At 41.9% G+C, this 16,826-nt stretch overlaps 1 protein-coding gene across 3 annotated transcripts in view; it reads left to right on the top strand.

The window, feature by feature from the left end:
* Positions 1-16,826, top strand: part of ABHD5 (abhydrolase domain containing 5, lysophosphatidic acid acyltransferase) — a 56,716-nt gene that overhangs the window by 31,789 nt on the left and 8,101 nt on the right. For 2 of the 3 annotated variants that reach the window (XM_082412944.1, XM_082412942.1), the window contains 2 exons: positions 9,253-9,407; positions 12,462-12,573. In XM_082412944.1, coding sequence (XP_082269070.1) covers positions 9,253-9,407; positions 12,462-12,573 — 267 coding nt within the window. Of the gene's footprint in view, positions 1-9,249; positions 9,408-12,461; positions 12,574-16,826 lie in introns of all 3 variants that reach the window. The other variant, XM_082412943.1, reaches the window with a different exon arrangement.

Raw genomic sequence — 16,826 nt, 5'->3', positions numbered from 1 at the left:
GAGGTTAGAAATTAGAAGACATAGGTGCTAGTGCTATCTTTATGGCTTAGAGCAAATCACTTAATCTCTAAATTTTAGTTTCCTCATCTCTAAGCTACAGAAAATACACCTGCATAGAATATCTTTTAGCTTTTTTTTTTATTATTATACTGTGCCCTAACCTTTATTGCTATAGAATTTTTTTCTGAGTCATTGAATTAATGAGTGTTTACTTCAGAATCTTTGTAACATCTCTTCCTTTCTTATTTTCTTATGCTATTTCCTATTATTTATGTTGCTAATCTGGGGGGAGGTCACATTTGAGTGCTCAGAAAATAGAAGCAAAGCTTATTTTTGTTTTGTTCATCTTTTGGAAAGAAACGAAAACGATCAGCGTTTTCGTGTTGCCACTGTATTTTTCCGTTGGACTAAGGGACTAATCCAGAATTGCGACTGACTTTGACATTGAGGTCTGTGAATGGGATGAGGGTCATTTTCAGAGCACATGGGTCAGGCTGCCCGACTGCATAACTCCAGGTGTGCTGTTGACACAGAATTTGACATGTGAGGCAGCAGCCCTGTGTACCCGAGGTTATCTTCCTCTGGAACGGCCAACTTTTTCTCTGTAGATTCTTTGTCTAAACTTCAGCATTTACGCTTGATTTTTCTGGAGAGTTCATAGTCCTACGTGTGCTAGATGGTAAAATAGACTTGTCACCTGGCAGACCTGTGCTTTCAAAAGAAATCCAGATTTTCTTCTTCTGGGTGGCTTTCAGGGATTACTGTCTTTTATTGAGTCCTCCTGTCAGTGATGAACAACTAGCTGTATTTGTAGAGAAAGAAAGAGGAGGTTACTCTTCTGGTATAATGCAACAGGGCTATTTGTGGGGGGGTTGGGTTTCCTTTGTTTCGTATCAGGTGTTTATTTTGTCTGTCTTGTGGTGTTTATTCCCTGGAGATGTGACATGGGACTCAGTGAGCTAAGCTCTGGTCATGAAACCCTAGTCTTAGGATCCTGACCCTTCATGGCTATGTACTGTTTAGGTCAGTTGGTGAGATTTTCATTTACAGTTGTGAAATGCTCTAAAGAAATAAGGGGCTTCAGTGATTCCGAAGGGAATGACCACTTTAAAACCACCTATAAAAGAGAATGGGGGCTTCCCTGGTGGCGCAGTGGTTGAGAATCTGCCTGCCAATGCAGGGGACACAGGTTCGAGCCCTGGTCTGGGAAGATCCCACATGCCGCAGAGCAACTAGGCCCGTGAGCCACAACTGCTGAGCCTGCGCATCTGGAGCCTGTGCTCCGCAACAAGAGAGGCCGCGATAGTGAGAGGCCCGCGCACCGCGATGAAGAGTGGCCCCCGCTTGCCGCAACTAGAGAAAGCCCTCGCACAGAAACGAAGACCCAACACAGCCATAAATAAATAAATAAATAATTTAAAAAAAAAAGAGAGAGAATGGCAACATACTTTGAATGACATTGGGGGGCTGAACAAGTATATGAAACAAAGCCAGTGATCCCTGCATTGGACTGACTACATTTTAGAAATGATTTTTCAATGTTCGTGCCTAATAACTAGAAATAAAACTAAAGTACTGTGTCAAGACCAAGAACCACTAAGTATTAGCAATACATAAATAACAGAATGCTTGAAATAATTAGCATGTTTAAATTGGCTGATTGCTACCAAATATTGAGTGAAACTCTACAGAACATGTTGGATAGTCAAGCCTATATTTTTAACTGCATAAAAATTGAATTATTAAACACAAGTTAATTTCAAAATAACGAGGTTCTCTGGATTTTCAGATATCCCAAATCATGAATGAAGTCCATACATAACACTCTGTTGGCACATAGTGAGTGCCCAGTAATATTTCTTGAACCAATTAATCTGAGAAAGAGAATTGAAAACTAAATTCATGTTTACCATTTTATGTTCTTTTTTTCTGCTTTCTCTTTGCATTGTGCAGAAATGTATCAAGAGATGGGAGTGGTCATGTTATACTTTTTCATATTCTTTGTGGGAGAAAAGTAGGTTTCAGACATGTAAATGTAAACAAGGGAAGATATCAGTTTTATGCCTTTTGACCAGTTATTTTGCATCTTAAGTTAGTATGTCTCATAAATCCAAGTTACAGTCGAAATAAAGTTGGGATCATTTTGTGTGTATGTGTGAGAAAAGATTAGTGAGAATGCTTTTTCTAACATATACATTACGTATATACATATTTTGTATGATTAGTAAGTATAGACCAGATGATACCGCAGTGTAGCACACAGTATAGGCAGGTGGCAGTTAACCTCTAGGGTTCTCCTTCCCCCTAGCTTTTTTCCTATGTTGCTTTTCGGGTTGGCTTTCCTTGGAACACTTCTCTTTTACCGGAGAAGAAAAAGATCAATGAATAAGAATGTCTCTGTTCTTATAGAGACATCATCTCCTTTGCCGCAGACGTCCTCACTGCTCCGTAATGGTCCCCATTTGTGTTAATTTCTTACCTTACAGAAACTTTTTTTGCTTGATCCTGACTAAGCAAATTCATCTAGATTTCCGCAGAAGATCAGAAGTTATGGTTAATAGAACAGTTCAGCAGACTCACAGATCCAAACGTAGTTAAACACAATTGATTGCTACCAGTGTAAGTGTTCATAATTATAGCAAGCCTCATAGTGAGTGAGATTTAGCATTAGCTGTTTCTTCAAGTTGCACTCCTACTAAGCAGACAGGTGGTTGTCAAGGTTACCATCTGTGTGATCTTGAGAGGTTTTACCTGAGCCAGAAAAGCTGCTTGGCGGCACACACATATTTTCTCTGGTGCAGCGGAGTGGTCTGTTTTGTGTTGTAAGTAACTATCTACTCTAAATGTCACTTATCCAACTTTAACTTGATCCAAGTACCTTTTTAAAAAACTTTTTTTAGAGCTGTTTTGAGAGGGAGGTACAGAGATTTCCCATGTAATCCTTGTTCCTACACATGCATAGCCTCCCCTACAAGGACCATTTTTATTATGCTGTCATGAGATTAAATCTTTGAGTTTCAGAAAGATTTTGGTGGGGTGGGGTGAGAGGAGGGGAAAAATGGTCTAATAGAGACCAAATGAGGTTCAGTTAATTTCCTTCACTCAAACTGTGCATCTTATCTCTCTCTCTTTTTTCTCAAGTGGACTTTGAGAATATGACTTTTTTCTTTGCCTCCTCAGGTATGACAGATATAATCTGTACTTTTTTTTCCTCCTAAGTAAAACCACAGCTCTTTAATTTCTATTGTTTCTATGCATGGAGGAAAAAAACACAAAGACAACACTTTTTACTTGTTGGGACTTATGTCCCAATCCATACCTATTTCTGCCCTTAATCTTTTATGGGCAGCCCCATTCTTTCATTCTTTGTTTATTTTTATAGGACAGTTTGAGGAGAAGCGTGAAAATGCCTAGTTTAATATACTTGTTCAGGAAGGATTCTAATAATAGAAAACAAATAAAAACTAATTTTTTTCCAATTTTTGGTACATTAGGTCAACCTGTGTGCTTCATCTCTATGAGCAGCAGAGTGCCTCTGTCCATAAAAGTTGTTCTATAGCCTAACTTGTGGCAGTGATCCCATATTTTCCCCAGATTCTTGATATCGATTAAAAACTGAGTATTCAGCAATTGTGATACTTTATGTAAAAGTACCTGGATGATCCTCCATTGAAATAAACAGGTTGGTTCTGTTTAAATAATGTTGAGTGACTTTGTGTGCTTGTAAGGCTTACAGTGCATTGGGGGAAAAGACACAAATAACCATATGAGTAGCATGACAGCTGTGAGAAATCTTGATGAATATCTGACCCAGTCTCAGGTCCATTATGGTACCCTAAAGAAGTATAATTTGAGCTGAGGCGGAGGTCTCAAAGGGATATAGCAGGAGAGCATTCTAGGTAGTAGGGACAAAAATTGCGAAGGCCCTGTTCTAGGGAGACATCTGGGCCATTCTGGAAAGGCTGTGTGGTTGGTGGGCAGAGAAGTTATGAACTGATTAATAGATACCTCCAAATGGAGGCACAAACCCCATGTTCTTTCCCCTAAAATGACCTTAGTTCATCTCCATTCTCTTACCTTGATGTGTGATAATTAGAGATGTTGTCTGTAATTTTACTTGTAGATTAATGTGCTGCATTAATTAAACAGGACCACTGTGTGAGGTGTCTTGGCTTGCCACTCTGTAAAATCTTCTTCATCAAGCAGTGTCTGATCACCTTAAGGGGGGAACAAAGGGAATAGAGGAAACCAGCAATAATAGCCAAAGATACCATCTCCTTTCTTTCATCTGTGTACTCAGTTTTTCCTTTTAATTTTCCTTTTCATTCTGGCCCCTGCTGTTCAGGATCCCATACAGAGACTATCTGTATTTTATAGGTATTTGTTATAAACTAAGGAAAAGGACACTATGAAAACTTTTATTAACTTAGAAAGTGTTCAGCAAAGAGATCCATTCCAAGTCACAACAGTATAGGTTACAACTGGTCTTCTCCACTAAAAGGTTTTTAGATCATCTTGCTTTTGACCTTGCCTGGCTCTATCTCCTTTCTCCAGACTATGTGGAGCTGGGCTGTGCATTTCTTATCAGCCCGTCTTGAGAAGAAAGACTGTTCTACTTGACTCGAAGTTGGAGGTATTTAAGTTTATTGTTCTGTGCCCCATCCTCCCCTCAGTGGCTTGGAACCAATGGGAACTATCTGGGGCTAACTTCTTTTTGAGAATGCCGCATTTGTGCACTGACTTGAGTTCTTTCTGGTGCTTTTCCTTGTTCCTTAGTAGGTCCTGTAAACTCCTTTGTACATTTTGGTTCTGGGTCTGGTCATTCCTGTTGTTGTATTATTTCTGGCTGGTTGCTGCCTTCAAGTCTTGTGAAAGTCAAGTTTCCATAGACTTGTTAGCATTTAGACTCAGCTGTCCCAGCATGTTGGAGCAGGTGTTACCTACTTCTTTGCCCTGTAGGCTGTAATCTGCTCACCATCTTCAAACTCAAGACCTACTGTAATGACTAACCTGGAGAAGAATGCTTCATTATGTTTCTAAACTGATGAGCTCTTCTCGTGTTCCTGCTTTGCTGGTTCTTTGTTTTTCCTGTAGTTTGCATTAGCCTCTGATTCTTTTTTTTTTCTCTCTTTCTTTTCTTTAGGGGAGGGGGGCACTGCGTTGGGTCTTCATTGCTGAGCGCGAGCTTTCTCTAGTTGTGGCGAGTGGGGGTTACTCTTCGTTGCGGTGCGCAGGCTTCTCATTGCAGTGGCTTCTCTTGTGGAGCATGGGCTCTAGGCACGTGGGCTTCAGTAGTTGTGGTATGAAGGCTCAGTAGTTGGGGCTCGTGGGCTCTAGAGTGCAGACTCAGTAGTTGTGGTGCACAGTCTCAGTTGCTCCATGGCATGTGGAATCTTCCCGGACCAGGGCTTGAACCCGTGTCCCCCGCATTGGCAGGCGGATTCTTTTTTTTTTAAGTCCCCGTAAATTCCTTTGAGATATACCTCTTTTTTTTTCTAAATAAATTTATTTATTTTTGGCTGTGTTGGGTCTTCGTTTCTGTGCGAGGGCTTTCTCTAGTTGCGGCAAGCGGGGGCCACTCTTCATTGCGGTGTGTGGGCCTCTCGCTATCGCGGCCTCTCTTGTTGTGGAGCACAGGCTCCAGACGTGCAGGCTCAGTAGTTGTGGCTCATGGGCCCAGTTGCTCCGCGGCATGTGGGATCTTCCCAGACCAGGGCTCGATCCCGTGTCCCCTGCATTGGCAGGCAGATTCTCAACCACTGCGCCACCAGGGAAGCCCGGCAGGCGGATTCTTGTTTTTGTTTTTTAAAGGAATCCCTTTATTTTTATTATTTATTTATTTATTTATTTTTAGCTGTGTTGGGTCTTCATTTCCGTGCAAGGGCTTTCTCTAGTTGCGGCAAGTGGGGGCCACTCGTCATTGCGGTGCGCGGGCCTCTCACTATTGCGGCCTCTCTTGTTGCGGAGCACAGGCTCCAGATGCGCAGGCTCAGTAGTTGTGGCTCACGGGCCCAGTTGCTCCGCGGCACGTGGGATCTTCCCAGACCAGGGCTCGAACCCGCGTCCCCTGCATCGGCAGGCAGACTCTCAACCACTGCGCCACCAGGGAAGCCCCCGGCAGGTGTATTCTTAACCACTGTGCCACCAGGGAAGTCCCTAGCCTCTGATTCTTGATAAACATGTCTGATAGGATTACTCTCATGCTGTCTGGCTAGACCCGTTCCTTAAGCCTAGATGTGAACAATCCCATCAGGCTATCCTCTATGGGATATTAGAGGGTGGAATCTGGATTAGTATATGAGTTTGGATATACATTAAAACTAAATAACGCCTAGCAAATGAGGAGATAATCTTCTTACTAGAGAAGCAGGTGAGAAGATAGCCTGGGAACTTGGTCTGGTGCAGGGTTATAAGGAGTGTGAGCCAAAGCCTGTGATAAAGCTTTTCTGAAGAATAAAAAAAGTTAAATTACTCACTCCTTACATGGTCCCAGCCACTGTCTTCCCATGCTTCTGGAATGAATTGTTCTCTAGTAATCTTCCTGTATTTGCTACTATAACTAGCTGGCATTTACTGGGTATTTGTTATTTGATAGCCGCCAGCCTAAGTGCTTTGCATGGTCTATCTCATTTAAAATCCTTACAACCAAAAATAAGCGACAGTTATTTTCTGAGGTTTTTTACAAGTGGAGGCAGATGATATATAACTACAGTTTAGACGTTGTTGCAGAGCTTTTAAAAAATTGTTTTACAACTTTTTTGACTACAACCCTCAGTAAGGATTATATGTGTGTGTCTGAAACAAAAGTTTTGTTATATGATACATTTTTCTATACCAAATTATACAATTTTATTAAAAAACAGACTGGCTCTGACTCTGTAAGTGGATTTTACTACCCACTAATGAGTAATGACCTGCAAGATTAATATGAGAAATAACAGTGATGTTCTAGTGTCATCCAGGAGACCAGAAAAATTCAGACTGGACTAACTCCTATGCTTACTGTGATTATACTTTATAAAATTTGTACATCATTATAGACAAGGATCAAAAGGAAACTGGAAAAGCACAATATTCCAAATGTTTACTGCGCATCTACCATGTGCTAGGCTGAAGGCATAGGCTCAAACAACTGTTGGGGCAATTTGCTCCGTTTCAAAAAAAAAAAAAAAAAAGGTTATCTGCTCCTGTATATATACTCTGTGTAACTTGTTAAAATCTCGTAGATCCATACTAAACAAGGCAAGCCAAAACTAAGGCAAAAACAATACCATCAGTTAACTAGAGATAGGTGAGACTTTCCTCCCTCAAGTTTCCTTTGTCCTGCCCCTTCTTGGATTAGCAGGTCAGTAAGAGCCCAGAGCAGACTGGGCAAGGTCCCATAACAAATTTGTAACAAAATTTAATCATCTTTTCCTGTAGAGTATGTTTTAATAAAGAGTTCGTTTTTCTCTTTAGGTAAGTCAGTAGTGAATAATACCTGCTATTTCCCCGAAATGAATCTTTGCTGCTTTCAACTAGGTGGCTGTTTCATTAATTCCACTCATACCTCTGGCATGTGTCCCCCTCCCCGACCCTCAAATCTCCCTGTGGGCTGTCATAGGAATTTAGGAGGCAGTCAGAATATCAGAGATAACTTTTTAAAAAAAAAATTCATTTTCACCTCCATTTCCATACACTATTAGAAAATAGTCTCATAAAACTTTTAAGCAGTGATGTCGCTCTAAGTATATGGAAATCTCACATTTGACATATATTCACACAGATTCATAGTTACATTCTACAAATCTGGATGCTATGAAATTTAGAGTATAGTGTTAGGACTGGCCTAGAGTTGATAAGAGTTAAGCTCTACCTTTACTAATACGTTTATCTTATGTTGCTTGGCCTATTCTTAGGAAAGAGAGCCTTCTGCCCGATGGCTTGTTGGCATCTATTAGTACACTGGGCTTGGGAAATAAGGATCACAGCCCTAGTTCTGCATTGACTAGCTTTAGGTTCTGGAGTGAGTCACATAGTACATCTCAGTTTTCTTCTCATCTGATGAGATGAAAGATTGGGCTGAGTATTCTCTAAGGGTCCTTGGAGCTCTGTGCTGTGGGTCTGTGCTCTGAAGCTTTCTGTTTGAGAAAATGCAGTCAGAGCAAAGGATTCATTACTAACTCATCCTTATCTGTACTGACAAAAATAAGAAAACTTCTTATATTGGGAAAATAATCACTGTCTGTTCCCATGTTCTGGTTTTTTTACCTTTCTATTTCAATTATGACTTAGGAAAGGGACTTTAGAATCAGTGTCGGTTCACCCTTGGGAGATTTTTGCTGCCATTTGTTGACTGTTTTGGCTACAGTTGAATATCGTTTTGTGTCAGGACATTTATGTTTTGTTGAAGATCTTTATGATGTGTTATACCGTGATACAATCACAAGGACATGGTTCTGGTTTTTCCTCATCAGAAAGATGCTTCCTAAGATGGAAAAATTAAAACTATTAGTGACATGAAACAATTTTTATATGAGTTTGGAATGAAGATTTTCTGTCTCTTTGAAGTAAAGAAGAAAATTAGGAAAGGATTAGGAACAGAATCTAATGCCAGTATATCATGATGTTATGCATAGGGTAACTGTGTTCCTGTTCACCAAACTGAAATCCCAAACTAGGGGTATAATTTCAGCCCATATTGTTACATTATCTTCGTGTTTGTCAAACGTTCATTCAAAGTCCTTTTGAATCCACCTAAAGTGCTAATGCCTCATAAATGTTTAGAATGATTTGGTTCATAGGAGATAACTATTGTTGGTGTCCGAAGCTATTTTATGAGTGTAATATTAATCTCCAGTCATTTCTGCAGTGTCAGCCATGAGATACATGGAACCGTTGGATTTTTCTGAATGGTCAGTGATCTGTATCATCTGCCAGAGTGTAGCTTAAACAACAACAGATGCTGTCTTTTCTTGTTTCTCAAGAATAACTGCAGTTATCATACACCCTTTCACACATCCGTTACTATCCACATTTAGATAGATTAAAAATGAAGCCCTCTTTCTACCATAACAACTCTCAAATCCTACCACATCTCATCAATTTATGCGTAATAAGAGCATGATGTAACCTGTTCAGTCATTAGTTTTTTCTTTAATGCAAGGTTTTTGAAGGAAGTTCATTCTATTTTTACTTTATGAATCATGTAAGTTCTTTATAGTCCTAGGGTGAATTTGCCAAATGATCTGAAGTCTCTTCTTTCCCCAGCAGGGTTAGTCATCTCATTTTAGTGGAGCCTTGGGGTTTTCCTGAGCGACCAGACATTGCTGATGAAGAGAGACCAATTCCAATTTGGATCAGAGCCTTGGGAGCGGCATTGACTCCCTTTAACCCTTTAGCCAGCCTCAGGATTGCAGGACCCTTTGGTGAGTGCTTGCTTGTATCTGTATCCTAGGAAAGCAAAATGTTTATACATAGCAATAGAGGAAATTTTGCTGATCACCATTGTTAGTTAAAATCTTAAAAACAAACAAAAATACTTTTTCTCCTCCTTCTCTAAAAAGTACCAGTCCATGCATAAAGGTGAATGAAACCAGGCTCCTCTCCTTAAAAAGGAGTCTTTAGGACTTCCCTGGTGGTGCAGTGGTTAAGAATCTGCCTGCCAATGCAGGGCACACAGGTTCGAGTCCTGGTCCGGAAAGATCCCACATGCCACAGCAACTAAGCCCGTGCTCCACAACTACTGAGCCTGCGTGCCACAACTACTGAAGCCTGCGTGCCTAGAGCCCGTGCTCCGCAACAAGAGAAGCCACCGCAATGAGAAGCCCACACACCGCAATGAAGAGTAGCCCCTGCTCGCTGCAACTAGAGAAAAGCCCGTGCGCAGCAATGAAGACCCAATGCAGCCAAAAATAAAATAAATAGGGCTTCCCTGGTGGCGCAGTGGTTGAGAATCTGCCTGCTAATGCAGGGGACACGGATTCGAGCCCTGGTCTGGGAAGATCCCACATGCTGCAGAGCAACTAGGCCCGTGAGCCACAACTACTGAGCCTGCGCGTCTGGAGCCTGTGCTCCGCAACAAGAGAGGCCGCGATAGTGAAGAGGCCCGCGCACCGCGATGAAGAGTGGCCCCCGCTTGCCGCAACTAGAGAAAGCCCTCGCACAGAAACGAAGACCCAACACAGCCAAAACTAAATATATAAATAAATAAATAAATAAATAAGACCCAGCACAACCAAATAAATAAATAAATATTAAACAAAATTTTAAAAAAATAAATAAAATAAATAAATTTATTTTTTTTAAAAAAGGTCTTTATATTGTAAACATTACAGATAATTAGCAAGCAGAGGAGGTGGGAAATGCTAAGGATGAGGTTAGGTGACCTTGAACATTCTGAAAAAAGCCAAGCAAGCAGTGTCTTGGGGAAGTTTACCTGCTAGCCCCAGGCGTGGGAGTTTACCTGCTAGCCCCAGTGACCTGTTGAGGAGCCTTTGGCCAGTTAGTGATGTCCAGCTGGCAGGTCACAAAGCCTGACCTGACTGACAACCGTGGGATAACAGGTACCATCACTCAGATTCCTTTCTTGCCCTGTAATGTCAGAGTGTTAAGAAGATGAAGTCATCCTTTCCCACAAAGATTTGGGGGACTCCTGATTTGTGTTTCCGGTCATATTTTGAGTTTAGTCTCTGATTTAAGTTATTTGACCCTCAGCTCTTCTGCCTCAGCCTCACAGCCAAGGGAATTTCCTTCCCTCGTTGTCACAGATGGTGATGGTCTGGACCTCTGCCTTTCCCTCTTACAGCTTATGTCAGTTAAGAGGGCTTTTGGCCGAAAGTGACTGAAGACCTCAGCGGTTTAAACCAGAAGGCCTTTTATTATTTCCTTAACAAGCAGTCTGGAAGCAGGTGGTTTTAGCATTTGTTCCCAAAGCTAGCTCCCTGATGTTAGGGTTTGGGTCTGTGTATGTGCTTCTCTTGACCTTTTACCTCACAGTTGTTCAGTGGTTGCTAGGACAGGAAGCACCATCTCACAAGCTCTCCGAACAAGAAGAAAGGAAAGCATGATGCTCTTTGTCAGGGAAGGGGGTCTTCCCTGGGAGCCCCAGCAGACTTCTCCTTATGTCTCTGCCCACCCCTAGTTCTTCCATCAGCAAAGAAGAAATTTCTATGACTGATCAATCATCATTTGTTCCCAGGGGCTGGAGTGAGGGGCCTGCTTTCCTGGGCACGCTGCCTAAATGATACGCAGAAGTCAGGTTCTCTTAGCAAGAAAAGAATAGAGGTGTGGCGGGGGTGTGAGGGAGTGGCAGTACCTGCTGCATAGGTGACTGTAGATTCTGCTGCCCCTGTCCAGACCTGGCCCCCCGCCTTGCCTGAGTGCCATCCCTTTGGGAGAGCAGCGGGACTGCAGCAATGACAAGAGGGCACAGGGACTGAACTGGTGGCCACGCTACGTGCCCTCAGTACTCGTGTAGGTAGCCTCTTTTCACCACCCCCCCAGTAGAGCCACGCCTTCTTAGGTGCCTGGTCCTCCTTTGATGAGCTGCTTAAGAGCTTTATAGTTCTGGCATGTAAGTGGATTTTGCTTGACCACAGTTACACAGGTAGCAATTATGGGAAAAGTAAAGCATAAAAAGAAACGAGGAGATGATGATGGGGGAGGGAGGATGCCTAGGAGGGGCCCTTTAAAGCCATGTCCTCTGCTTCCCATTGCTGTTTGCACATGGTGGTGAGGGGGATGCAGAATGTCCACTGCATCATGAGAATTCTTGGTGGAGCTGTGTCATTCCTTCAGCGATGGGAAGGAAGGGCCAGTGAAGAAGTAAGATCTTGCTGGAGTATTGGGCAGTGACAGCAGAGAGGGAAACCGGCCAGTCCCTGGGTCCCCGAAGGGAAAACAGTAACCAGACAAACATTCCTGCTCCTCATCCTCTTTCCTTTGGGGGCCTTGGCCCTGCCTCTCACCTCAGGGGTGGGACCGTGGGAGCCACCGTGGATGGCCTTAGCGGGGAGTTCTGCTAGTGTCCCAAGCAGAAACTCTGAATTAATTTTCCCAAGAAATATTTATATACCAGTTCACTTCATGTAGGTGCTAATGTGTTGTAATTGTGGAAGAAATACAAATTATGAAGTTAATTTTATGTATGAGCTGTCCTATTCACCTCCCTTGTTTAATAGAATTTATTTTCCTACAAAAACAAATCTTAGGCAGCTGTTTCTGAGCTCCTAAAGCATATTAGTAAGTCAACATATGACAGACTTTTATTCTTATTTTAATCTTTCCTTAGGGAACTTGAGGAGAGCAGTTTCTAGGATCTGTGCTTTTTTCCACTTAAAATACATATTTGAATACATGTGTAATGTAGCATGTAGTGCTCATTATAGAAGCAAACACTAAACTCTTCTATATTTGTATATAAATTAAATCATAATTTCAAACATACATATAATTTGAAATGTTTGTTTTCTATTAAATAGGTTTAAGTCTAGTACAGCGTTTAAGGCCTGATTTCAAACGGAAGTATTCTTCAATGTTTGCAGATGATACTGTGACAGAATACATTTACCACTGTAATGTCCAGACTCCGAGGTAAGGTTTATCTAAATTTACTGTGTTTGTGTTTTAGACTTTTATTTTTTGAAAATATGAATAGTCCAGGAGACTTTTATCAGTATGTAAATGACTAAATTTAAAAGGACAAGTAGTTAAATGACTAACACTTCTTTTTATTTATTTATTTATTTATTTATTTATTTATTTATTTATTTATTTATTTATTTATTTATGGCTGTGTTGGGTCTTTGTTTCTGTGCGAGGGCTTTCTCTCTAGTTGCTAACACTTCTTAATTTACTCATCTATTCGTGGAGCACCTACTATGTAAAACATTGTACTGGATTCTGATGAGAGATTAAAAAGCCAGGCATACTTTCTTCCCCTAAGGTGCCTATGGATAGTTGAGGGAAGTTTTGGTCTTGGGCATCTCGTTAAGGTGGTCAGAGTTGAGAGAGAAAGAAGAATTTCAAATAAAGCAACATTCCCAAATGAGTATGAATGTTCTACAGAAAAGGAGTTCTGGGTTAAACAAGAATGGTTTTCTGTACCATGGATCGTCTTAGAACCGTTTTTTAAGCCAAAGGTTTTTTTTGTTGTTGTTGTTTGTTTGTTTTTTATTTTCAGCTGCATTGGGTCTTCATTGCTGCATGCAGGCTTTCTCTAGTTGTGAGCAGGGGCTACTCCTCGTTGTGGTGCGTGGGCCTCTCATTGCGGCAGCCTCTCTTGTTGTGGAGCACGGGCTCTAGGCTCGTGGGCTTCAGTAGCTGTAGCTTGTGGGCTCTAGAGCACAGGCTCAGTAGTTGTGGCACACAGGCTTAGTTGCTTTGCGGCATGTGGGATTTTCCCGGACCAGGGCTCGAACCTGTGTCTCCTGCATTGGCAGGCGGATTCTTAACCACTGCACCACCAGGGAAGCCCAAGAGGAAGGGTTTTGAATCTCCCAGGTGCGTGGGAGATACTAGGCAGCATTTTCAAGTTCATTTGCTGATTGCGCCCTTCTTTTACTCAGCACTTCTTCAAGTCTGTGTGTTAGCATGAGAAACACTGCTGCAGCGGTGAGGAGTAAGTGAGGGGCAAGGGGAAGGGGAGTCCGCATGAATTTTGGCAGTGATTATGAGAGAGAGAGCATAGTCGTTAGAGGGAGCAAGAGGGCCAAGCAAAGGTATTTCTTTTTCTTTTTTTTTAAATGACTTGTGGATGTTGTGTACAAGGCACCGGTGGAGAAAACAGAGCCTGAAAGTCTTGACGAGCCGGGAGGAGCCTGGAAGACAGAGCCTACAGTCATTAGGGAGAGGATCAAGAATGGAGCATGACGATGAGAGCTCCAGTTCTTGTGCTGCGTTCTGTACCAGAATTATTGGAGGAGTTTGTCAAAACTGTGGTGCCTCAGCAAAGGAAACCATAAACAAGATGAAAAGGCAACCCTCAGAATGGGAGAAAATATTTGCAAACGAAGCAACTGACAAAGGACTAATCTCCAAAATATACAAGCAGCTCATGCAGCTCAATATCAAAAAAACAAACAACCCAATCCAAAAATGGGCAGAAGACCTAAATAGACATTTGTCCAAAGAAGATATACAGATTGCCAACAAACACATGAAAGGATGCTCAACATCACTAATCATTAGAGAAAAGCAAATCAAAACTACAATGAGGTATCACCTCACACCAGTCAGAATGGCCATAATCAAAAAATCTACAAACAATAAATGCTGGACCCTCTTACACTGTTGGTAGCAATGTAAGTTGATACAGCCACTATGGAGAACAGTATGGAGGTTCCTTAAAAAACTAAAGATAGAACTACCATATGACCCAACAATCTCACTACTGGGCATATACCCTGAGAAAACCATAATTCAAAAAGAGACATGGGCTTCCCTGGTGGCGCAGTGGTTGAGAATCTGCCTGCCAATGCAGGGGACACGGGTTCGAGCCCTGGTCTGGGAAGATCCCACATGCCACGGAGCAACTGGGCCCGTGAGCCACAATTACTGAGCCTGTGCGTCTGGAGCCTGTGCTCCGCAACAAGAGAGGCCGCGATGGTGAGAGGCCCGTGCACCGCGATGAAGAGTGGTCCCCACTTGCCGCAACTAGAGAAAGCCCTCGCACAGAAACGAAGACTCAACACAGTCATAAATAAATAAATAAAAGAACGTGAATTTCTTAAAAAAAAGCAAACTGGGCTATTCATTTCAGTAACAGTCAAGTGGTCTTAGTTTGCATTCAATTTCCAATCAGTTTAAAAAAAAAAAAAAAAAAAAGAGACATATACCACAATGTTCACTGCAGCACTATTTACAATAACTAGGACATGGAAGCAACCTAAGTATCCACTGACAGATGAATGGGTAAAGAAGATGTGGCACATATATACAGTGGAATATTACTCAGCCATAAAAAGAAACGAAACTGAGTTATTTGTAGTGAGGTGGATGGACCTAGAGTCTGTCATACAGAGTGAAGTAAGTCAGAAAGAGAAAAACAAATACCGTATGCTAACACATATATATGGAATCTAAAAAAAATGGTTCTGATGAACCTAGGGGCAGGACAGGAATAAAGACACAGACGTAGAGAGTGGACTTGAGGACATGGGTAGGAGGAGGGGTAAGCTGGGACGAAGTGAGAGAGTAGCATTGACTTATATACACTACCAAATGTAAAATAGATAGCTAGTAGGAAGCAGTCGCATAGCACAGGGAGATCAGCTCAGTGTTTTGTGACCACCTAGAGGGATGGGATAGGAGGGTGGGAGGGACACACAAGAAGGAGGGGATATGGGGATATATGTATATGTATAGCTGATTCACTTTGTTGTACAGCAGAAATTAACACAACATTGTAAAGCAATTATACTCCAATAAAGATGTAAAAATAATAATAATAATTATAATGAAGACCATTGAATATTAAAAAAAAAAAAGTGGTACCTGAACTCTGTCTCTAAGACTCTAATTCAGCAGTTCTGGGCTGCATCTTTAACAAATGCTTCAGATGATTCTAGCCATAGACCATACTTTAAAATATAAAAGTGGTACCTCATCCTTTCTAAAACTGAAACTTGGGTGAAAGGCTGAGAGGTGAGATGCAGAGACAGCCTCCTTCACTTTTTTTTTTTTTTTTGTGCCTCTCTCCCTTCTGTCAGAGAATATGTACACCTACTTTATTAAAAAGATTGAGGCCATGAGAGCACTTGAGGTGTAGCTGTAGCCTCAGTCTTTTTAATAAAGTAGGTTAGGGGTTCTCTGCCAAAGGTGAGGGAGGTTGGAGAGGTTTGGGGGTCCACCAAGGGTTTGATGTTTTGTGACTCACCAGACAGTTGGGTCTGGTGGATTAGGTCTACACACTTCATTGACTTGTTTCAACAGTTTTTAGTGGCCTGTTCCAGGGACATCATCTGGTTTCCTGCATGGTCTTAGTGGTTTGTTCTTTACCTACTCACATTTCATGATTACGTGTGCCTGTGTAATCCTAGTTTGTTGCCTTTCTTGTGGTGGAACTTGAATTCATAAACGGCTGTCCAGAAGCACACTTAGTACAAGGAAAGAAGAAAAATGACGGCAGAATGGATATGTCCTAGGAGTTTGCCAAATGTTCTGTATTTTATGTGACAGTCAGTCAGCTGGGGCCATGAGAGAAGACATAGGAGAGGCTCAAGAAAACAAAGTTTAGTTTACTCACAGGTCCTAGAGAGGGGGTCACTGAATGCTGTGAAGGGTCACGGGGGACGCACCAGATTTTGGTCAGGCGGCAGAAGACAGGAGTGAAGGGAAGTCCAGGCGGGAGCCTTTACTGGGTTCTGCAGGAGAGGCAAGGCAGCGCAGGGTGGGCAGTGTAGGATCTGCTAGTTGAATAATTTCAGTGCGCACTAAGATATAGGGGCGGTTTCTAGTTGTCTGGCACCTGGCCCTGGGATGATTAAGGCAGAGGAACATTGCCTCTGGGGATGTGCAAGCCAGACACAAGAGGTGCAGCTCTGGATTGGTTAGTTTGCATATAAAGGCAGTCCCAGTTGAGTCCTTTGCTGTCTCTATGAATTGGCTAGCTCCAGGAGGCTGTCTCTCCCCGGCCGGAAAGGTTTTTAAAGATGGCAAACATCATAACAGGCAGAAAATTTTAAATATAAACAATACACAAAGAATACTTAAGCTGAATTTGTTCTTATCTTGGTATTGGTTTTGCCATTGTAGGTAAAATGCTGGTGCCATGAACATGTGGAAAAGCTGCCTTGTAAATAAGTTAGAGTGAAAAAACATATTTCAGTTATCCCCACAGGAAATTT

Source organism: Balaenoptera physalus (assembly GCF_965194825.1).
Source record: "Balaenoptera physalus genome assembly, chromosome: 11".
NCBI lineage: Eukaryota > Metazoa > Chordata > Mammalia > Artiodactyla > Balaenopteridae > Balaenoptera > Balaenoptera physalus.
Note: the sequence above shows the minus strand (reverse complement) of the source record. Positions and strands in the feature narration are given on the sequence as shown.